Source organism: Typha angustifolia, chromosome 12 (genome assembly GCF_048772165.1).
Source record: "Typha angustifolia cultivar Huaian chromosome 12, ASM4877216v1, whole genome shotgun sequence".
NCBI lineage: Eukaryota > Viridiplantae > Streptophyta > Magnoliopsida > Poales > Typhaceae > Typha > Typha angustifolia.
Window position 1 is genome coordinate 9693434 of NC_133250.1, and position 24833 is coordinate 9718266.

Here is a 24833-nt window from a genome sequence, read left to right on the forward strand (position 1 = left end):
TGATGCTGATTGAAATTAATGTAGGGCTAACTCTATGCAGGTTAGTAATGTTAGGTCTGACCGTGCCAACTGCAATGGTTTTATATGTACGTATATGTTCATGGTATGATCAAACAAAGTCACCTGATACATCCCGCCTAATTTGGTTTTTAGTTCATTTTAGAACACAATGTACAATGTTCTATTTAACAGAAAGAAAAAATAATGTATGCGTTGCACCGATATTGATCTCATAGAGGGTCATTTGCAACTTGATGAACAACAACTACTCAACAAGGGCAGGAGAATGTCTACTTCTCTGCGCAGCATTATTCAGACTTCATTTTGTGCTACAAAATAGAACCTGAGTCAGTCTCAGGAAGCCTCTTATACTCTTCGGTAAAAACGCCAACTGGAACGGCATGATAGTATCAGCAGATCAAGCCAGAGCATAATAAATTAGCTTATTATGGTGAATTGATCAGATTGCGGATGACGAACGGAAGAATACCCCCGTGGTTGAAATAAGCCAATTCCACCTGCATCAACATAGTAGTGTCTGTCACCAACAAAGAAATCACAAGCAATGAAGCAAACAAGATATAAATCTTCCTTTTCTACATTCTTCTTGTACTAGAATACCGACCAAGTTCAATCATGAAAAATGTATATATAGTTATGGTCACAATATTGAATAAGCAAATTACCTCTGTATCGAAACGAGCAGTACAAGTGAAGGACTTTCCAGTGTCAGTCACAACGGCGATGTCTTGGCCAGGTCGTATTTCACTTACATTGCTGGGAAGGTCAATGGTATATCGCTCATGTCCAGTAAGGCCAAGAGAATCAGCATCTTCACCCGGTTTGAAGCAAAGTGGAATTATGCCCATTCCAACTAAATTGCTGCGGTGGATTCTCTCAAAGCTTTTTGCAATCACTGCTTTAACTCCCTGGTAGCAAATAGATAATCAGAAGTAATGCGTGAGAGATTGATATCACCGAATGATAAAGAAACTGGTAGATCTATAGACATGTACTCACCAGTAGCATTGGACCCTTCGCAGCCCAATCTCGAGAGCTACCACTGCCGTACTCTGCCCCAGCCAAAACAATGGTGTCATGACCATCAGCCTTGTACTTCTGAAGAAGAGATAATAGCAATATAAGCACGTGCAAAATAATTTCCACCATGTCAGTGAGATTTAGTGCATAACTAGTTTAGCAGACAACGGTGCTAGATGAAGCAACAGGAATAACAACCAAGCCTTTCTCCAAACTTTTTAAGATTGCCATGCACTAGAAATGACTTATCTTAAATAGCAGATATATAATTCAGTTATTTGGTTGATTAACTTACCATTGCTGCATCAAACACACAGAGCTTCTCCCCTGTTGGAATATGAAGAGTTTTTGGTCCAACCTCTCCCTTCAAGAGTTTGTTCACAATACGAATGTTAGCAAAAGTTCCTCTAGCCATTACTTCATCATTTCCACGGCGGCTTCCATAAGAATTGAAGTCCCTGCGATCCACACCACGCTCCATGAGGTACTTTGCAGCAGGGCTGTCCTTGTGAATGCTTCCTGCTGGTGAAATGTGGTCTGTCGTAATGCTGTCACCGAAGTTCAACAAGCAGTAGGCATCTTTCACCCCATGGGGACCAGGTGGAGCCATGGTCATGTCCTTAAAATATGGTGGTTCATGAATGTAAGTTGATTTTGGATCCCATGAATAGAGGGTTGTCGCTGGGACTGTCAACTGGTTCCACATTGGGTTGCCTTTTGTAATTGCCTCGTAAGTGCTCTTGAACATATCAGGCAATACGCTAGATTGAACAACCTAAGGAACAATAATTCTCATTAAAAGAAATTTAGCAAAGGCTAAGAACATGACATAATGACTATACGTTGAGTACTACTTTCTTTGTTTTGCTAAGATTTGTTTTCCTAAGCAGTACAAGCCTGTTTTTTTTCCTCATGCTCTTCTATATGCATTAGGTATAAAGAGACGAGCAAATATATCCATCCACATTGGCAAAATTGAAAAGTAGTACAACAGAAGACATGGTCATCCAGGCAAAATAAGATAAATACTTTAAGAAAAGGCACAAAATTTCTTGGACAGATAAATATACATATTAGCAAATCATGTTAGAAGGAAGAAGAGAAAAAGTTAAAAGGAAGAGAATAACCCCTCCAGATCTCTTGAACAACTGTCTAGTTAGATGCTCAATTCAAACATTTCTTCACCCTATTTTTTGATAATTCCTCTCTTTAACCAGCTACTGCAAATTTTGGTGCTGTGGGAAACTTATGACTAGTTAGAGTGTGTCTTTATTGTTTGATAGCATGAAAAATAGTGCAGTCAGGGACAATGTCTGTATCAGATCTTATGTCATTGAACTTCTACCAATGTAAAACAGATTCTAGTAGCAGCTAGCGAAATCATAATAAGTTGCAGTGTCTACCTCAGCAATTTCTTCAGTTGATGGCCATATATCCTTAAAATAGATGTTTTTCCCATCTTTGCCAACTCCAATTGGCTCCTTCTCAAAATCAATGTCAACCTGTACAAACAAGTTATATTATGTATGAGGGATGTCCATATTATCATTTGCAATTAAATAAATCTACAACATGCAGAAAGAACAAGTCCAAATATGCAAAACATCTTACTATTGGCAAATAATCACTTTGTCCAGACGAAATATTACAAACTTTTTCTACACTCAAGAAACAAAAGTTCAGCTAAAATCCAGTCAAAAGACATTAGTCTTAATGCATTTTATTTTGAGACAGATAAAAGGTAATAACAGCAACACGTGTGTTTTAAAACAATGGAGAAGCAAGAATGTGAGAAAGACTTACAAAAGGTTAAACAAAGCTATGGCTTGTTAAAATATCATGGTGGACCAAAAAAAATTAAAAAATATAGAGGATCACACATATGTTTAAGTGAAAATGTAGAAAAACAGGAGTGTCAAATATCAGATAATAAAACATGCTCCATACTTCTCAGAATCCAAATTTAGGGAAAAAAATGGTAGAAAATAAAAAAAACATAAGGGAAATTAAATAGTTATGAGGATATTCCTCTTGTACTACCCAACTCATAAGTTAGCTTTTCAGAAAAGAAAATGTAGATATACAAGCCCGAAATATCGACTTACTGTGCCAGCAAGTGCATATGCCACAACAAGGGGTGGTGAAGCAAGATAGTTGGCTCGAGTCAATGGATGCACTCGGCCCTCAAAGTTCCGATTGCCAGAAAGAACAGCAGCAGCAACAATATCTACCACGATGGCAACATACCAAATATAAATTGTAAGAAATGTAAAACATCATACCAGATAGATGTAAGGTGCAGTCATTGACTAAAATGCTACCATTATCTGAAATTGCAGCAGAAACAGACTCGTCAAGATCCCCAGAGTTGCCAATACATGTAGTGCAGCCAAATCCGACAATGTGAAATCCTTGCTTATTCAAAAACTCTTGCAGACCACTGCGTTAGACGTAAAACCATGACCCATCAGTTAAAGTAGAGAATTTCTGAAAGGAGTTATCCACGACCTTATTTTCACATTTCATAACCACCTTTTGAGAAAATACTTGGTAACAACTCCAGAACCGGGAGCAAGGCTTGTTTTAACCCATGGTTTGACCTGAAAACGATCTCCATTAGCCAATAGAAGGTGTATAACAACACACAAATCCAAGATTTTCAAATAAATTAGAGACTAAACGCAGACCACCAGCATAGAACAGAAGATGAAAAGGTTAAAAGATCAGATAACTAACCTGAAGACCTAATTCACAGGCCTTCTTTGCAACAAGACCTGCACCAAGCATGACACTGGGATTTGATGTATTGGTGCAGCTAGTTATTGCTGCTATGACAACACTACCATGCTTAATTTCTGCAGGTTGTCCATGAAAATCAAACTTCACAATTTTCTCTTGTGATTCTTTTGGCACTGCAAAACCCTGAAAGAACATACATGAATTCTTTGCTTAGTATTAAATCATATAAACTGGTCATGTTAACTTTGTACAATTGAGTACAAAGTAAACATAAATACTATGCTTTAATCTTACTAACAAGTTATCAGAAGAGTTGCTGTATGGATTACCACACTACCAACATATTGTTTCCTATAAAAGTATAAAATATATGAATTGGTCCCAATCAAAAAATATCATCACTTCGAAAGAAAGAACAGACTTGAACCACAATACAGAATGACACTAGCAGGTTACAATAGAAGCTGTGCATGCAGAGAAAAGAATAAGCATACAACTTTTATCCATCAATGTATCAACACATTACTACACCAACTACTAAGCAAACACCTTACATTTCACAAGATAAAATTGAACTGTCAACCTCAGAAAACAACTAGATTGTTTAGCACCTTACCTTGAACCCAACTTTGTTATCCAGACAAGCATGCCAGTCTGACTTCATTTCTTTCAGAGGAACACGGTCATGAGGCCTGAAGTGATAAGAAAAAGGACACAGATGTAAACGGTGAAAGAATTTTCAAATATGAAATAAGTTATAGGCTGAAAAATGAAGACAGAAATATTGCTGGTCACAGGAGTTATTAGAGTAAATATGGCATACCTTTTGGGACCTGAGACACAAGGCTCAACATCTGCCAGGTCCAACTCTAGATAAGATGAATATGCTCTTTCCTTTTGAGGCTGGACTCCATAAGACAAACATTTAGCTCTCAAAACAGCGGTGATTTTTCAACAAGATTATCAAATTGAAAGTAGTATACCTCACTGTAGTCCACAAACATCTTGTTAGCTCGCAAATAGGCCTCTATCATTGAGATCTGCAAGTAAAAGAACAAAGAATTAGTTTCGCAGAAAAATAATACAATAAAGTTGACTCTACTAAATAAAATCTAGAAAAATAAAAGAGCTAATATAGTCATGGATTCAGTCCTAGATGCCTACGAGTCAAGCCGGCAAAGTCCATGCAGCCTGGCATGTACTGTACAAGCAAGGCATAGGCATAGTACTGAAGTATCCTCACAACCTAATCTTACACAAGGCATGCCAGGACATTCAGCACAGTGCCATGCTCATTGAGCCCATTTGTCAACAAAACTTGAGAACTTGACAACTTGACAAAGCTTGTGAATGTGGAAAAAAGTATATTCTTGTAAACATTAGATAGGAAATAAGTATTAGAAAAATATTATAAATTTTCTTTATGCTAGAACTTTTACTTTAAAATCATCCTATATTCTCTGAAAAATTCTTCTTTTCCTTGACATGATGTAATCCGGCTAAAAATGCATATGTAGGAAATCACGCCGGCTACTGTAGGCAACTTTGGAAACAAAAAGGGACAAAGAACCTCACAGTTTCATCACTCCTTCCAGTCAATTTCAGATATTGTAAGGTAACATGATCCACAGGGAAGAAGCCCATAGTAGCTCCATATTCAGGTGACATATTAGCAATTGTTGCCCTGTCCGCTAGAGACAGCTCACCCATACCTTCACCTGTATAAAAAGATAATACAGTTTAAACAATAAAGAAGCAAGAAAAGGAAGTGTACTGATTTTGCTCAAATATTTTGAAGGTAAAAATGAGATACCGTAGAATTCAACAAACTTTCCAACAACACCATGCTTCCTCAACATTTGGGTCACGGTTAAAACTAGATCAGTTGCTGTGACACCATTTCGTAATTGCCCTGACAATTTGAACCCAACGACACCAGGCAAAACCATGCTCATAGGCTGCCAAATATATAAAAGAAACAAACCATTAGACAATCAAAGATGTGCAGATAATATTCCATTTCATCAAAGAGCTGAATATGTATTGGCTCAAACAGGTTAGAGTACATCAGTACATTACACCAAGCGAACATGTACTCACACAAACCAGAGCAAAGCAGGTTTAAAATGCATAGATTTTATGTAGTAGAGAAATTTAGACAGTCCATCTTTGAGTAAACTTTACAATTTACATACATTGAGTTAAGAGTAGGACCAGAAATCCTATATATATATATATATATATATATATATATATATATATAAGGGGGAATATATCACAGCATGATTGTATCAAGCAACTTATGCATAACTTTTAGACTTTACAAAACCGCATGTTCATGTTCCAAACAATGATTATTCAATTCAAAAACTTGTTTGCTTATGGCTTCAATATACTCTCATCTGGTCACATTCATCACCATCATTGAAAGAATAAGATTTGACTTGAAAGAGCAGGCTTAATCTTCAACAGCAAACTAAAGTTCTGGGACAGTAGATTGGAAATAACTCAAAAGTTATCAATTCTACATTTTCTTTGACTTGTTTCCAAGTATTCTGTTTTAACAGTTCTCTACTGGCCATTAAAGATTAAAATGACATGATTTACACAAAAGGGGCAAATGCAAAAGTAAAAAATTCTTCTACCAAAGTTTCTTATACAATGTTCCATTATTTACACTAAAATCAATTATCACTGAGTATAAAAGAAAAAATAATTCCAAAATAACACCTCATTTTGAAGAGCAATAAGATCAAATTCATTGTCCGCGGGCATATATTTAAGGTACTATCTCCCAATGTTACTTCTTTTACCTGACCAAGCATTGCAGCCTCAGCTTCAATCCCTCCGACTCCCCAGCCAGCAACTCCTAATCCATCAATCATAGTAGTGTGGGAATCGGTTCCAACCACACTATCAGGATACAGAATGCCATCCGTATTGAAAACTACTCGACCAAGATACTCCAGATTAACCTGAAATTTGTACCTCACATTAAACAAAGTTAATAAGCATCCAATAATTCTTCAGCGGTAGCAAAGATATGCCAAAGTCTCTTACCTGGTGAACAATACCAGAACCTGGAGGAACAACAAGCATATTATGGAAAGCAGTGGATCCCCATTTAAGAAAACCAAATCTTTCATTGTTCCTCTTGAATTCAAGTTCCATATTTGCTTGCACTGCATTCTCTGATCTTGCTACATCTACCTGCACTGAGTGGTCAATAACAAGGTCTACTGGAACCTGCACTCCAAAGAGAAAGGGTATTTGTAAACAAACAAACAAAAGAATATAAAACAGAGATTCTAAGATCTTTAAGTCATAATAGATTTAGAAAATTGCAGTACGAATAGATGCAACTAACAAACAGTTTTATTTCAAATAATAAATCAGCAAACCAACAGATTTATATATGCGTGAAATTTTTTAACTGATGAAGAAGCAACCATAAGGAAGTCAAAATCAGGGGATAGTAATAAACATGAGATCACCACATACCAAGGGGTTAATCTTGTTAGAATCACTGCCTAGCTTATTCATAGCATCGCGCATACAAGCAAGATCAACAACAGCTGGAACACCAGTAAAATCCTGGATACATAGAAAAATCATCGATTGGGAAGATACAACAAAAATGAAAAAGAACAATGCATTTAATATTTCTGTAACAAACCTGCAGAAGAACACGAGCAGGCTTAAAGGGAATCTCAACTAGCTTCGGAGATGTATTCTCCCAATCAATTATCTTCTCGACATCATTCTTGGTGACCTGAAAATTATCACAGTTGCGGATTGCTGATTCGAGAAGAATACGGATGGAGTATGGTAAACTGTCTGTTATAGAGAACAATAAAGCATGTCAGAACCAAGACAAAAAGTCAACAACTCGGAAATTCTCCATAGATTAGCAATATGCTGATTAAAAAAATGAAGGGCACAAAAAACCAGTATTCTCATCTTGTTGTCATAAGAATAGGAGGCATTCATAAGTTAGTAATCTATAAGCCTACAAGAATGAACATAGGAAAATTGGCAGTTTTATTCCTTTAATGGAAGACAATGAAGGTAAGATGAAGAGCAGCAGTAAGTCAAATAGGTTCCTTCAAAGGCTTGGAAGATATTTCTGACCAAGTAGCAACACAAATTTTATTCCATCAAGATAACTGCCCCAGGTCCGGGCCAAGGAACTTCTGGCAATACTGGTGGTTAAAGAAACTGTGAAGAGCGAACCAGGAGGCTGATTCTTTTGCCTTAATAGTTAAATTCTGGTCATTATTGGAACAACCCTCTAAAATTTTCTACGAAGATAGCAACGAAAAGGTCAATGATTATATGAAAGAAAGCCAAGAAAATCCTATAAAATGAATAATCTTTCTCTATAAGAAGGTGTAAAGTACAAGAAAACAATAAATATGTAATGACTCTCAGCCAAATGAGGGATGCTGCACAAGCTCTTAAGGCTTTTCATTGCAATTCAGAAAATAATACATAAAGCATCATTTTCCTGCCTGAAGGGCAGAGTCATGAATAATATTTAAGAAATTAAAAGAAAAGGAGAGGGGCAACATTTTAGAGATAATAGACTATATCCAAGACAATAGGAAATGGAACAGCTACTTTACCAATCCTGGGATCATTTAGCGCAGGCAAACTATAGTATTTTCCATATTCACCACCTCCAGGCTTCGGGAGGCTGGTTAAAATATCCTTAAAGGCATTCTCAGTAGCTGCACATAAAGAGTATCAGATAATAAGAACAACAATGCGTATCATAAAAATCACACAATACTTTACTAAGATAATAAAACATGACAAAGAAACAAAACTTGATTCAGAAAAATTAAATCTGTAAGCTACACTATCATTCTCTGAAACCATGGAACTAAAATTTGAAAAGATAAACCGCGATGAACCAAAGGTTTGGACAGTTACAGAGCCTATCTTTGTGTAACAAGAGTAATAAATTTTGGCAGTAGGTAGGTATGGCTGGACAATTTTTTACACCTTTTCCTCAGTATTGTTCAAAACAGCAGTTTGCCATTAGTACCTACATTAAGCTCTGCTGTCATTCACGAGGTGCTTATTATGAGACTGTCATATTGAGGATACATTAAAATAAAAGGACAAAATATGAAAGGCGATCAATCTATATATATATATAGAGAGAGAGAGAGAGAGAGAAATTGAGATTGACCAAAATTTGAAATATTACATGGTTACCAGTTACCACACAAAAGAAAGGTGAAATTATATATTAAAAAAACAAGGACAAAAGACTGACTGTGAAGTGTTGGCATAAACATAATAAATTAATTACCCTTAGAATGGTTCACATATAAAATGTCATTAACAGTGTATTAGATAACTCGGGCACTAAAATAATACTTGACAAAATCAATCGGTCCATTCTTCATTCAAAAAGAATAATCGCAAATCGTAAGATCGAAACGCCACCATAACTCGAACGAATCCAAAAACAACGACAAAATAGCCCATACCAACGGTCGCCATCTTCCTCTCGAACCGCTCGATCACCGACGCGGAGCTCCTGATCCGAGCCCTAAGACTAATCGGCGACCTCCAACCCGAACCGTACCGCCACGAGCCCGACGATCCAACCCCCGATCGCTGCCAGACGCTACAAGACCTCGAGAAGCTAATCGATCTCGATCCGACCAAAGAGGAAGAAGGAGGCGATGACGGCTTCAAGCGGAGGAGAGCGGAGGGGGTTCGGAAGAGGCCAAAGGAGGCAGCTCTATACATGACGCGGACCAAGCAAACGGATTTGATCCTTAAAACCTAAAACCCTAACACCAAAAAGTGAAGGTGGGGTTGGGATTGAAGACGATGACGACTGGGGAGAAGAGATGAGATTGGAAGCTTCTAGTGCGGTTGTTAATGGTGACGTCGCGATGATGGCGATGGTAGAACAATCGAAACAGACTGCGAGCCAGAGAGGTGCTTTGGAATGCGTGCTACGATTAATTCGACGGTCCGGATGGAATTTGTTTTTTTAAACACTTTTTTCTTTTCTTTTTTCGTCTGCTTCCAAGAGTAAGGTAAGCAAAAGAAAAGGATATTTTTTACAAATAGGACCCGAATTGTAGCATATTTTGACACACATCCTCTTATTTATTTATTTATTTATTAATTTATTGTCACATTTTGATCCCTCAGCTGTCTAATATCTTACAGAAAAGGCCAAATGATTATATTATCCTTAATTTTTTTTTTGTTTTTAGTTTGTAAAATAAGAGTGACATAGTGATATTTTGAAAGTTTTCTTTGGCAGTTATGTGAAAATCCTCTATATAACTTATTAGGAAGTCAGATGATACATAGAATTAATGTTATCCTACACTAATCCCAATATTTAAATCTACCTTAAAAATCAAAATTAGGGAGGATGGCACCTTAGTTTTGTATCCTTAATTACTCACCAGTGGTCACCTTTCCTGTAACATAGTTTCATATATAATTATATATCATCCTACTTAGAGAAGTCATTTTCTTATCAATTTTACAGTGCTATTGTGCTGCTCTACTCATTTTAACTAAATGAGCTGTGTTTGAAAGAGTCAGACTTAACTCATTAAACTAAATGAGTCGACGATGAGTCACACTTAATATTTTTAGTTGAAGATGAACAAAATGTCACTCGCTTGTGTTCAGCTCATTGACGCCCTAACTCTTCGATGTATACTATAAATAAATAATTTTATTTTTTATTTTAAATTTATACCTTTTCATTTTTTTTTCACTTAGCTCAACTAAACAAGTAAAGGTGGAAAGCTCCTAATCTTTTTATTAGCTTGGCAATTTACTCACCCTGCCTTCGTAAATAAAATTGTAATATCAGAGGGTGAAATGTGACAAATTAACATATACGAGGGTAATATGGTCATTATGGATATATATTTGCCAAGTTAATGTCCAACGGAAGGTGAGGGATTGCCTGGACACGACGAAGGCCATGCGCCACGGTGGCCCGGACCGGCGAGGAGAAGAGGATCGAGCTCAGCAAGGGCGACTTCGTCAAGTTCGACGTGTACGTCAACACCCCGGACCACGAGGGGGTCGGCCCCGGGGCGAGCATAGCAAGGGAAAGAATGAGAAGACGACGACGACGACGACGACGAAGACGGTGCTGCGCCTCGGGATCACCGACTTGCTCGATGATATCGCGGCGGACGACGACGATAGCGTCATCGTCACAATTCCAATTTCACAACTATGATTTTAAACTAAGCGGTTAACATTCTCATGGTCAAAACTTAATTTATCATTCTTTTTGGATATCAGTCATAGAATTTCACGTGAGAGTCTGAATTCGATCCGTTAATCTTATTTTTTTTTAAAATAAATTTAATTAGATATAAAAGAATATTTAATTATTCAATCGATTTAAAAGGATTCCGGAACTCAAAACAAACACGGCGTATGGTTGGTTGAAAATTGCGTCCAGTAGATAATTTACCAACTCTACGACTTGTTCAATTCTTGAAGGTGGTTGTTCCTATCAAGATCTTTAATTTGTCCTTTTTCTATAAGAGATTTTTGGAGAAAAACCCTATCAAGTAATCTACAGAAGAACATTCAAATGCTTTCATTATCATCACTATTATTATTATTATTATTAATTCATTAGTTTGTACAAAGGTCTCTATCTTTACTTTAAATATACGTGAGCTCGTATCTTACTCTATCTTCAAATCAAAAGCTGATTGTAAGACTATCACAAGTCATATCAAGAGGAGAACAGACGTATCTAAAGCTCAACTTTGTTTAATTTGCATTTTGCCCACTATGTATTGAATCACATGCAAAAATGCTAAATTATAGAAGATTAGGTTTAAGATGTTTGGCTTGATGTTAATTATGAGATTAGGATTGATTTTATATTGAGTGAATTGTTTCCTTGTTCTTCCTACAAATGTTAATGTCGCCAGGATTTTTTCTTCCTTAGAAGATAACTTGGAAAATTTTATTTCTTGACTTTTGCTTGTTTGAAGAGGTGAATGAAGATGGATGGAAATTTCTTAATTCATCTAAGACCAAAGTTGACATATTTAATGCATATATATATATAGATAGATAGATAGATAGATAGATAGATAGATAGATAGATAGATAATTTTATTTAATTGCACTTCACATACTCACTGTTTGATTGTTAGCAAATAAGCAAGAATTTGGAAGCAATTTTTTTAGTTATTTTGTTAAATTTTCAGGCCTTCTTTTTTGTGTCTCAAAGATAAAAGTGGCATTTTTTTGTACATTGTGATATATAGATAGATAGATAGATAGATAGATAGATAGATAGATAGATTAGAGATTGTGAGCAGATAGAAAATCCATGTAAGTGGTTCACTTTTCAAAGATCGATTCTTCTAGTTTCACTTTTAATGTCTGCAAAATAGTAGAAGAACAAAATTCTGAACTAGTTTCTACTTGCCTGTTGGTCAAAAACTAGACTTATGGACACAAGAAGAAAGCAAAAATGGATCTGAATTCGTCTGGATTCGAGAGGAAACACCTCACACCCCATTATAAATACACCACAACCACCCCTCCTTGTTTCAAAACCCCAGAAATAGAGGTTGAAAGAGGAAGAGAAAAGGAGAGCTTGTTACTTATTAGGGCTTCACTATGGCCAGCCTTCCTAACGTAACAAAACCTACCAACTTGTGCAGCACTCCCTCCTCTGCATGCACCTTCAACAATAACCAAAAGCTGCACCTCTTTCCTCCTCCCTCTTTCAACTCTAAAATACACCACTTCAAGGTCTCATGCAAGTCCACTAATGACGACCGTGGAAACAAAGTCTCCGGCGGCGGTCGCCTTGACCGCCGGGAGCTGCTGTTCGGCCTGACCGGCCTCTACAGCACCACCGCCGCCCTTACCGCTGACCGTAAAGCCCTCGGTCTCCCCATCCAAGCGCCCGACCTTTCTGCCTGCGGCCCGCCGGCGGACGTCCCCTCCACAGCCGGCCCCACCGACTGCTGCCCCCCGGAGAGTTCTAAGATCGTTGACTTCAAACTCCCGGCGCGGTGGTCCCCTCTCCGCGTCCGCCCCGCTGCGCACCGAGTCGACGCCGAATACCTCGCGAAGTACACCGAGGCGATCGCGAAAATGAAAGCTTTGCCCGCCGACGACCCGCGTAACTTCACACAGCAGGCGAACGTCCACTGCGCGTACTGCGACGGCGCGTACGACCAGGTGGGCTTCCCGGACCTCGAGCTCCAGATCCACAACAGTTGGCTCTTCTTCCCCTGGCACCGGTTTTACCTCTACTTCAACGAGCGCATCCTCGGGAAGCTCATCGGGGACGACTCCTTCGCCCTCCCCTTCTGGAACTGGGACGCCCCCGACGGCATGCAGCTCCCCTCCATCTACGCCGACCCCTCGTCTCCTTTGTACGACAAGCTCCGGGACGCCAAGCACCAGCCGCCGTACCTCATCGACCTCGACTTCAACGGACAAGACCCGACCTTCTCCAAGGAAGAACAAATAGATCATAACCTTAAGATCATGTACAGGCAGGTGGTGTCCAACGGGAAGACGACGGAGTTGTTCATGGGGTCGCCTTACCGCCGCGGAGACCAACCGGATCCGGGGCAGGGGTCGCTGGAGAGCGTGCCGCATGGGCCGGTGCACATATGGACGGGTGACCGGAACCAGCCGAACAGGGAGGACATGGGGACGTTCTACTCGGCGGGGAGGGATCCCATCTTCTTCGCGCACCACGGGAACGTGGACCGGATGTGGTACCTCTGGAAGAACAAGGTCGGGGGCCGGCGGCGGCGGGACTTCGAGGACGAGGACTGGCTCAACACCAGCTTCTTGTTCTACGACGAGAACGCGCAGTTGGTCCGTGTGAAGGTGGGCAATTTGCAGTTTAGACCCTATACTTATTACCGTTTTGCAAATCAGACCGTTAACGGCCCTATTCCGATAAAAATAATCTTAAAAAATTTAACAAATAAAAAGAAAAATGTCCCCATAATTCGGCAGATAGTAATTTTTAATAGACTTTCTAATGATAAAGCTTACTAATATAATTTTATTTTATTTGCATCCAATTAATGGAAGGTGAGGGATTGCCTGGACACGGAGGCCATGCGGTACACGTACCAAGACGTCGACATCCCATGGCTGAGCACGAAGCCAACTCCCCAGCGAGCCATGCTAAAGACCAAGAAGAAGGCTTCGCTCTTGCAACAGAAGGCAAAGGCCGAGGCCACGTTCCCCCTGACCTTGACCAAGCCGGCGAGCGCCACGGTGGCGCGGCCGAGGGTCGCCCGGAGAGGCGACGAGAAGGAGGCGGAGGAGGAGGTGCTGGTGGTGGAGGGGATCGAGCTCGACAAGGGCGACTTCGTCAAGTTCGACGTGTACATCAACGCGCCGGACCACGAGGGGGTCGGCCCCGGGGCGACCGAGTTCGCCGGCAGCTTCGTGCACGTGCCGCACAAGCATAGCAAGGGGAAGAATGAGAAGAAGAAGATGATGATGAAGACGGTGCTGCGCCTCGGGATCACCGACTTGATCGACGATGTCGGGGCCGACGACGACGATAGCGTCATCGTCACCCTCGTGCCGAGGAGCGGCGAGGGGGTGGTCATCGGTGGGATTCGCATCGTTCTCTCTTAGATTTATATATGTTACTGTTCTCCTTCGAATGAATCGATCGTACCATCGTCAAGGAACAGATATTATTTTCATGAATTGAATGCCTTGTCTGCAAATTGTGAGAGGATGTAACTATCATTAAAATGTGGAAGAAAATAATTAAAACTAGTATTTACTTGTTTCTTTCTTAATCATTATATATATATATATATATTCGAATTAGCAATTAAAGTGTTTTCTTAATAAATTATGAGCTCGCAATGAGAACAAATTCAAAATTCTGATTAACATGAAATAAGATAAGACTTTTCTTCCGAGTGGTATGATTAATTTGACAGGTATCATCACATCGATCACTTACGTAAGGAAGGAAGAAGGTGGTTGTGTTGGGGTTGGTATTTGCTACTACTAATTGGAATAAAGATGAGTTTTTTATTACTTTGATGGTGTGAAATTAATTAAGATTTTGCTTAGTTATGATAACATTATAAGAAAGATTAGGATTGCTAATCGACAACCTACTGAAGAAATCTTAGAGTAGTTATCTAACTTTTATATGATGCTATAAGATTAATAAGATAAAGTTTGATTCCAACTGTGAAATATGAGATGGCAGAAGAATAATCTTATAAAACTCTATGACGTGCTAAAATAATATGAAGAATATACGCAGAGATCTGGACAAATTTAAGCATTAGAATAATATTATAAGATATTAAGAGGACAAATGGAAGAGGACTTTGAAAATTATATATATATAGAGCTTTCACTTTCTCCACCTGTCCACCATGGTGAAACAAATGAAAGGAGTTTGGAAGTCAAATTATACGTATGCATGGGCTTGAAAGTCAACGCACGAAAGTGGACGTGGAAAGTGTACTATAAGGAAGAAAAGTTGGCAACTATTGTAATATATATGCACCAAGTTTAAGGAAGATAAATTAATATTAGTAAAAGTAATTATTTATAAGGAAGATCATAGATTGTTATATGTTGTTCATCAAGGTGGAAGATTTATCAAAAACTATCCTACAATTTAAAAATAAAATATAAGTCCATATAGTATGATGCAAAGAGTAACAAAACCAAAACATAGGGTGCTTTTGATCAATTTTATTAGTAAAATAAAACTTAGACAAAATTAAAGTAATTAGGTAGAAGATATTTATCTAACTACTGTATGAGATAATGGAGTGGGATCCATAGTCACACAACCTACGTAAGCAAATCATTTTTTCAAGATAATATGCAAAGTTTAGTCAGTCAAGATTAAGATGTTTTGTTTTGGAATAGCTTTCAAAGAATAGTTTTAGCTAAGCTCAGTTTATAAATTTGCATAAGAAAACTTATATATGTTTAGACTATTAGAATGTTTGATTGCAAACTCATATGATGATATAATAATTAAACTTGATTGCAAATAAATAGTTGATGAACTAGAAGAGGAGAAAGAGAAGACAGGCAGATAATCTTATCGACAGCCTTCATCGCGCGCGCAAAAATTATCATACAAAATAATGATTATAATGTTTAAAGTAACATTATGGATTATTGACTTAGTACTGGAGAAGATGATCGATCTTATTCTAGTTATTGACCAAGAATATATAGTTAAACTTTCTGAAAGAAGGGAAGCTGAACCTGAACCTGAACATGTACAAAGATTCGAAGAACGAAGAGAAGAAATACTCAAAAAGAAAAAAAAAACCATTCGTCGTCTTTACTTCCTTGCAGAATGGTAGAGCTCCATGTAGTCCAACGCCGGGCGATTCCAAGACCAATCTTGCTCCATTACGCGCTGGCACAGAGAGTTGAACCATTCGCGAGCATCAAACCATGCAGAGATTGCTCTGGAATAATCCAACATTAATGGTGAATTGAAATAAAGGAGTATGTATGGCTAATCTGATACAATGTTTCATTGTTTTTTTACTTACTAATAGCAGACAAAAGATATTAGTTAGAAACATACAATTAAGGAGTTTTGTTTTGACTAAACTAGTCTTGCGTGAAACTTCTTTTTTTTTTACTGAAATTGACTATGTGCCCTCAAACTTAGTACTAAGAGGAGTTTATTTTACTGTAGCTATCAGCAAAACATTGATAAGATCAATGTTTATATATGCAAGTTAACAAAATAAAATGCTAAACTTATCAACGGTTAATATATATAAAACATTGAATTTATTAGTGATTTATGTGTAATTTTTCAGATGAAACACTGATAAATTTAACTAACTCAGCCTTAGTTTTTTAGCCGCATATAAAATATTGATCAAATTATCGTCTTATATATAAAAAGAAGATGTTGAACTTGTTAGTATTTCATCTTCTTAGAATATGCTCATACTTGCAGGTATGTTTGAAGTAAGAAAAGACTGAGAAGAAGCTAATCAGGAAGGTATGCTACTTGCCTGTTGAGAGCATAATCAACACCAGCAGGATCGGCTCCCTCAAAGCTAAAGCCGTTTGTTTCAAGGCCTTCTTCTTGAGCTCTCTCTTTATCATTATCAACATCAAACACAGTATCATAAAGTCCTGGATCAAGGCAAAAGATGATCCAAATTATATATCTCCAATTGGTAATTTCATGTGTTTCATCATACAGCGAAGTGTGAAAACAGTCATTATACAGAGACTTGAGATACAATTTCTTGGACATATTGGGCATCGACAAACTATTCACTTGCATTTAGAACTAAGTTTAAGAACTCGGATGCCGTTCCCCCAAATACTGTGTCAATATGGTTTGTAGTTAATGCATATATCTGCTTAGTAGTAAGAAATATAAGTTTTTCTATGGCTACAGAGGATTCCATAGTTGTAAGATCAAAACTGAGGTTAGAAGTAAGAAAACAAGAATGACAAAGTCACCTCCAGTTCTGCGAACAACAGGGATCGAACCATATCGCATAGCAACGAGCTGGGTTAAGCCACATGGTTCAAAAAGTGAGGGAACAAGAATGAAGTCTGCGCCGGCATATATCTAAAAAACAGGAACAGACATATGTCAAGGTTCAGTCCTACTGACAGAAACATAGATGGAGGTGAGTAATATAAGTCAGTCGTTTTCCGGTTCAATGACTTATGTAATAATTTCTCCCCATAATACTTAACAATTTATTCAGAAACAATAAACCAGACAGTGTATTATACTCGAAAGTCGCTATTTGATTCAGCGGTTTTATAACTCATCTAGTCTTGTATTTAAGTTTCGAGATGAATTAGACACATGATAAATTTTTTTGGCAAACTTAAAAGTTAAAATAGTAAAATACTCCATGTCTGTGAAGGTAACTCTTACCAAATGTGAGAGAGGCTCATCATAGGTTAGGCAAAGCCGCGCATGGTTGCCATGTGAATAAGACAACTGGTTCGCCAAGTTAACAAAATCATTTTGTATACTAGGATCAGGAGCTGTGCCCAGCAAAACAACCTATAATACAACGGGGGAGGGTGAAATTAGGGGAAAAAAAAAACCAGAGAACAAGGTATATTCATCTGCAAGCATCTTAAATCAACAGTATAAGCAATCTATACAGAAGAATGCACTTGAAATGCAATTACAGGAGGAGATACCTGTCCATTACGTTCGAGAGTTCGCCAAATTGCATGTTTGATAAGGTGTATTCCCTTCTGAACTGTCAAGCGAGTAACTATTCCGACTAGCGGTTGATCCGATTTTCGTAATCCAAGCCTCTGCTGCAAGGCCTCTTTAGCAGCCATCTTACCTTCAGTAACATTTTCTGATGTATAACAAACCTGAAATTTACATGCTTTAGGTTGGTTCACATGTATAATAGATACTGATGAATCTGATGAACATAACAAACATGAATATGATTCTAGAGAAATGCTTAGTTTTGAGTTGCATGTAGAGAAGCAAAAAATAAAGAGCGAATAGCGCAACATACAGGGATAAACTTATCATTGTATGGATCCCAGATGTCAGGATCAATTCCATTTAGGATACCATGGAACTTGTAAAGGTGAGGAGAAATGGCAGAATTTGATGAAACTTCCTTCAAATATCTGTGTGAGACCTGAAAGAGAGAGGACGACGATCATAGATAATAATAAGAAACAGATGCAAACTAGCAATGCTAAAGAGACTGAATTGATTTCATTTCCTTATATTCATATTCTTCATTGTAAGAAAGAAGGGTTAGAACTAACAGTTGTAGCCTTATCAGCATATGTCATTGCTTGGGTAATCTGATGAATCCCGAACTCAAGATTGTGAATGGTGAAGATAACCCGAGCATTACTCAGCCCATAATGTCTGTAATAATCCTTATATAGCCAAGCAACAGGAGCACTAGACCAATCATGACAGTGCAAGATATCCTGTCAATAAAATAAACTATCTTCTGAATGAATGCATAGGAAAAGAGAAGTACAAGACTGCACAATTACGTATATAACAAATTTCAAGCAATTACAATGAAAGAGACGTTCTTAATGAAACAAAACTCGCTAATGTTCATCACACGAGTAAATGGAAAATTACCCTTATATTAAGGAAAGGGGAAGGTTTCCTGTAGCTGGAATCTTACAACATGAATGTATAGACCATTTGACTAAAAGGAACCAGCCTAACATAAGGAAACATGAGTTAAGAACTACATAAATTGAATTAATTTAACTTCTAGACCTCTAATCCTATGAACTTTGCTGATAATACTAGGAAACTCATGGTTGTATCCTAGTTAATGCACCTTACTGTAGGATATGCATTAATCAGAACATATATTGAGCACCTGATTCCATTTTTTGAAACAAAATATTAGCTAGCTCAATCAGTCATTAATCTCATAAATGTAAGATCTCTTGCAACTTTCAATATTTCTAATTTTTATTATCTAATTATTGTAGTATGGAGATGACAACTAGAAATACTTTTTCTTGGGTAAAGGAACAGATTTCTGTATCAATCATGGCATCTTTTTAAAATCCATACCCTAATTTTTGCAGCAGAGTGTGAAATAATAACATCTGCTTGTTAATGAAATTGATAAAATTGACCAAAAGGGAAAAAAAAAATCAAAAGAATATGGTAATAGAGATTGAACGAGAAATATTGAAAAGGTGCACAAGACAGTGGAAAAAGAAAAACCAATGCTAATGAATCCACTTAATCATCCAAGACATGCGGGGTTGTTCTCCTAAAACAATAGGCGGCCAGGGCCACGATAAGGATCAGAACTTACAGATTAACAACTGCAGCTTCATTCTTGTGTAAATTTGGATTGTCAATTCCCAATTGCTTCATCTTGTCCTTAAAACTCACATTGTTTCTGTATAAGTTCTAAATATTGCTCTATCTTAACTAGCTCTAGAAGTTCTAGACTAACATAGTCTGTAAAAAGCACATAAAGAATCACAGACTATTACCAAAGGGTAGAAAACATCTGTCTGATGTGTTTTTATCACCAAATATTGGTATGAGGTGCTTTATGAAACTGCTTGATTTCATTTGATAGGTGAGTTCACAACCAAAACTCATAGTTTGATAGGGAAATGCCAAGTTATGACACATTCGACAAATTACCAAATAAAGAATAATCCAATGTTTCTACTGCATATACATATTGAGCATTTCAGCTTTACATGAATATATGCCAAAACTGATCACCTTTTGGTGCTTTTGGCATTAATTAGAAGCACTAATGTTAATTATCAACTACTGATAGATTGTCCTGAAGTCTGTAGAGAATAATATAAATTCTACGTCGTGTTGTCTTACAAGTATCAATATGCCCTCCCACATATAAAACGAAAATAATGGAGAATGATACATTTTTTCAGAAAATGATGAGCAGTATTATAAGGCATTTGTGACTTACGGGACGAGATCCATTTTGCTTGAGAAACTCTAAAGCAGCATGACAGAAGAAACCAAATCTTGCTCCATCATTCCTTCCATATACACATCCAACCCAGAACATTCTGCACAAGGAAAAATTATCATACAAACCTATAGTTTGTCTTCTGACAAAGCCTCAGATAATTGGAATCTTCCAAGCAATCAGTACAATCAATATAGTTACAAGGCTCAGATAATGGTACTAGAATAAGATATCTAAGATTTCAAGTTCCAGACTTGCTCTTCCAACAGCTGATACTTTACAGTAACAGGTTTTTGTTCAACCTGAAACGCAAACAGATACTAGAAGCCATTGCTGGCTCAAAATTTCACCATTGTACATCAGCCCAAGAAGAATTGGGAAACTAATGAGATATAAGACCCTAAAATCAATCCATTGATTTAAAAACTGTGAAGGAAATAAAACATAAGATTCTAACTCGATGATGAGAGGAGATAAAGCAAACCAAACAGAACATCAATCAAACCGTTCAGTAAAATTATAGTAAAGCAAAAGACAGAAACAATAATAACACTGAGAAGTTACAAATAAGTCGCTATAAATTACCCATTTTGTGGCTCTAAAAGATAAACAGAAAGGCCTTCAATTTTTCCAAACCAAACTTTTATCTCTGTTCCACCCCAACCAAAACTTTGTCGGAAATGGAAGTCCTTTACCTACATTGCCAGAATTTACTTAGGTAAGGGGAAAAAAAAAGGATACTCCACACTGTAAAGAAAAAGAACTTTTTGTAAATAAATACTCTATCAAAATTTGAGTCATGGAACTTACATTGCTAAGATTCATACAGTCATACTTTGGAAGAATAATGTCAACATTATGGCCTAATTCTTGAACAGCACGAGAAAGACTTGTAACAACATCACCAAGACCTCCAACCTGTAACATAAAACATGGCATGTATTGCAATGCCCAGATTAAACAAATATGCATCAAGCAGTATGTAGGCAAAAGAAGGCCGTAGTTATTAACTTGTTATGATATCAAACGACCAATTCAACTAGATATGGAGTTGGTGTTATAAAGTTCTCTATCTTGTTATATTGCAACAGAGAAAGGATAGAAAGAAAACAAGTACCTTTGCAATAGGTGCCATTTCTACAGCAATGTGAACAATATGCATCGGGGGCTCCTTCAGGACTCCACCAGAGACAGGAATATGGTAGTCCATCCCATTTTTGTTGTCATAAATCCCACCATCTTCTTTATCGGAGAAAACAAAGTCCATCATGTAGGCATCCATTGGAACCTTGACTGACGAACAGAACAAATGTCAGCGACTTATATTTTAAATTTGTCGGCCTAGTCAGCGATCATGCAACTTACCTAATCTCGTGCTTAAGTTTCAAGGTGAATTAGACACATGATAAAAAGAGTTTGACAGATTTACAACAGTAAAAAACTCAGTAATGAAGCTCCAAAAAGAAAAGGGAGAAGATTATAGGATCAACTTCTACCTATTGCTTTTAAATGGACACCATTATCTGCAATGACCATTTTCTGGGGTGATAAGGGGCCGTTGCGATGGCTCCAACGGTTAAACGAGCATCTCAACCAAACCTCAGGCTTTCCATTTAAAACAGTGTTGGAGGGGTTATATAGGACTGTCACAGTGCATCCAGCTCGTACTTCAAGTGGCTCTGTGTACACTATATGTTTCTGGGATAACAAAAAGGTTTTCATTGTCCTTTCCTTTGTCTCGGCTTTCATGGCTGCAATTTTCTCAGCCTGTGAGAATCCCAAGGGTTTAAAACAATTAAAAGATCCAGTTAGTCATATATATATATATAGAGAGAGAGAGAGAGAGAGAGTGTGTGTGTGTGTGTGTCTTCAATGAAACACACCTTTCTACGTGCAGCCTCCTGGTTTATTTTTCTGGCCTCCTGGAGCTTTCTGCAAATCCTATGCTCTTCTTCAAACCAGAAGAGTTCTTCAGACATGTAGTCGGGCACAGTCGCATGGAAATCTTGTAGAGCATTGTTATCATAAACTTCTGCCTTCCGTGGTGGCCCATCAGCGAAAACCCAGTCCAAAATGAATGCCTGCTCAGGCACAACAACTGTATAGAAAGTTTTTGATACTAATCAAGATACAAGTTAGAATAAAACTTAAATACGAGACTAAGTGAATCTTTACACGATCTTGTAGTTCATCTATTCTCGTATATAAAAGTAGCCAAGAACTCGGAAAAAGCCAGCTATATGTAAGCATACCCTCTGCATACCACCAGTCACCGTCTCTTTTCACTGATCTGAAAAGCCTTTCCACAATAGACACACCGTCAGTCCAGTTGTTATGGCCGCCATGAATCCAGAGCTCTGTAGCTCGTGCAAGTGGACGAGAACTCCGGTTGTAGTACAATCTGATCCTTTCCCCGCCTTTGAAACTGCTAGGCTCTACGTGCCACACATTCTCAAGAGAAGCCCTGGCCAAGTGAACCACAAGGCGCATCCTCTCCCGCCTCTTCTCGACGTCCGCCTTCGCCTGCGCCCTGTCAGCTTCCATCGCCGCCTTCTCTTCCTCTCTCTTGCGTCGCTCCTCGTCCCGTCGTGCCCTCTCCGCTTGCTCGGCGGCAAGTCGTTCGTGTTCCCTCTGCTTCTCTTCAACCAAGAAAGCTTCAAAGGCAGCTTCGTTCATCCCACTTTTCACGGTAAGGAGGACGAAATCTTTGGAGTTGTTGTTCTCATAGACAGTGCCACCGTTGAAGAAGACGAAGTCTATTCTATATGCCTGCTTGGGTACGTGAAGTTTGCACAACCACCAATCCCCGGGAAGATCCGTTCTCTGCAATGCTTCCGTGAAGAACTTCCACTTCCAGCCATTGAAGGCACCCTTGATCAGAACTGCAGGTTGGTCCACTAAAGCCGACAAGGTACGGTTCAAGTAGATTTCAATATCTTGACCAGCCTTCACTATGTTTGGAAAAACGAATAATTTGTTGCCCATCATGAAGTTCTCCTCAGCGAGATATTCTATCGTCCTCCTATATTCCTCTGGATCGACGTCTTCCTTCCGGTTCTGCGACGAGTCGTCTGCTTGCGATTTGCCCATACTTTCTCCACTGCTGCCCATACTTTCTCCACTGCTAGTAAGCTCGCTGCTCAAAGGCGTAGAACTACTGGTACTGCTAGAATTTCCTGCGCCGTCTTCGTCAATGCCGCTGTGATCTTTCTTGTGGGTTCTTGTTCCAGCTTGGGGTCGAGGACTAGGAGCAAATCCTCTCGGGGTCGAGCGTTTCGTCCTTGGGATTATGCTTCTTCTCGGTCGCCTCCTGGAATAACCTGAGCTTGCCACCATGCAAGAGACGACTCCATTTCTCGTAAATCCTTCGCACTTCATTGTAGTCTGGGATCAGCAAATGAAAGGAAATGAAAGAGAAACACCAAAGAAACTAAATCTACGCTACTCCATGCCCAAAAGGAGGGAACTTTCATAGACAAACACCAATCCAAGGCACTGAAACCACCAGACCCACGAAGAGAAACCGAAACCGATCACTGCAAACTACGTTAGAAAGCAAAACCCAGATGGAGAAATCACTCACTTGTGCGAAGGATCCAACCGCAGGTCTAATCCTGAACCCCGGAGCAGAGCAGAGCAGTCTCTGCGATTGGAGAGCCATTTCCATTTGTTTCTTCCACTCGATCACTACTCGAAGAGTGGAGAAGAGGTACAGCTAACTCCTTTTATAGTTGCAGGAGAGGAAGAGAGAAGTAGGATTTACACCAACGGAGATCGACATTTCGGGATTCCGTTTTGACGGTGAGAATAGTTCGGCCGAAGAATCGACACGACGAGTATTTAAACTCCTCCGTGAACATATTTACAGTTAGACCCTCAAACTATCACTCATTCTCATTTTTTGTATACACTCTATTATTTATTTATTTATTTTTAAAAATAGAGATTTCTCTAGAAAAGCTACAATCTCTACTATTTATTTATTATTTTTTAATATATTTTTTTGAACAATTAGATTAATCTTTTAAATATATATAAATCTAGCAACCGAGCAATAGCTATGAGAAATAAGCTACAGCGAATCAAAATTATGTGCACATAGTATTTTAATAATTTTTTTATTAAATATTAATTTTAATGTCTATAAATATAACTAAACTCATAAATAACATAACTTAATCACTTTATATATATGGAAATTTTGATCTGATGACTCTGTTGCTCTAATCTTGAACAAACCTATATTCTTATTTTTTGCATAATATAATAAGATTATAACCAGATAACTCTGTCCAAATCTGAGCTTAAATTATCAAACTTATAATCCGTCAAAATATTAAAAAATTAATTAAAAATTTATAATTTAAATGGTACCAAACCGATTGAGAGACCCGAACCCACTATTGGGTCGGATCAGGTTTGGCGTCTAATACTGTAGATTGACTCGATCCGAACACAAGTTGACCGGACGATTATCTGCATCTCCAGATGCAGCAACTAACTACATTGAAATTTATTTGTCATTCAAGATTTTTTGGAATCCTATCCAATGTATAGGTTACGTAGTAGATA

At 38.1% G+C, this 24833-nt stretch overlaps 3 protein-coding genes across 4 annotated transcripts; 1 reads left to right on the top strand and 2 right to left on the bottom strand.

The window, feature by feature from the left end:
- Positions 1-57: 57 nt before the first annotated feature.
- LOC140771665 (putative aconitate hydratase, cytoplasmic) lies at positions 58-9648 on the bottom strand. Its single transcript, XM_073113251.1, has 20 exons — positions 9282-9648; positions 8406-8510; positions 7457-7617; positions 7282-7374; positions 6841-7026; positions 6594-6755; positions 5594-5738; positions 5356-5498; positions 4764-4820; positions 4604-4683; positions 4397-4472; positions 3778-3963; positions 3574-3641; positions 3363-3481; positions 3147-3268; positions 2445-2543; positions 1337-1816; positions 1021-1119; positions 687-929; positions 58-518 (listed from the first exon to the last, which is right to left on the bottom strand). Exons 1-20 carry the CDS (start codon positions 9544-9546, stop codon positions 447-449), a joined length of 2961 nt encoding a protein of 986 aa, XP_072969352.1. The 5' UTR covers positions 9547-9648; the 3' UTR covers positions 58-446.
- A 2707-nt stretch (positions 9649-12355) lies between these two features.
- LOC140771666 (polyphenol oxidase, chloroplastic-like) lies at positions 12356-14580 on the top strand. Its single transcript, XM_073113252.1, has 2 exons — positions 12356-13665; positions 13876-14580. Exons 1-2 carry the CDS (start codon positions 12433-12435, stop codon positions 14431-14433), a joined length of 1791 nt encoding a protein of 596 aa, XP_072969353.1. The 5' UTR covers positions 12356-12432; the 3' UTR covers positions 14434-14580.
- Positions 14581-15893: 1313 nt separating this feature from the next.
- Positions 15894-23996, bottom strand: LOC140772317 (soluble starch synthase 3, chloroplastic/amyloplastic-like). 2 transcript variants are annotated; one of them, XM_073114321.1, is made up of 15 exons: positions 23845-23996; positions 22514-23645; positions 22145-22359; positions 21758-22028; positions 21379-21554; positions 21072-21179; positions 20847-20956; positions 20259-20361; positions 18589-18759; positions 18327-18455; positions 17992-18174; positions 17717-17848; positions 17287-17398; positions 16827-16950; positions 15894-16262 (listed from the first exon to the last, which is right to left on the bottom strand). In XM_073114321.1, the coding sequence occupies exons 1-15, from the start codon at positions 23926-23928 to the stop codon at positions 16133-16135; spliced, it is 3180 nt and encodes a 1059-aa protein (XP_072970422.1). In that variant the 5' UTR covers positions 23929-23996; the 3' UTR covers positions 15894-16132. The 2 variants fall into 2 exon arrangements, with proteins under 2 accessions (XP_072970422.1, XP_072970423.1); XM_073114322.1 differs by lacking the exon at positions 17287-17398.
- Between the last annotated feature and the right edge of the window lie 837 nt (positions 23997-24833).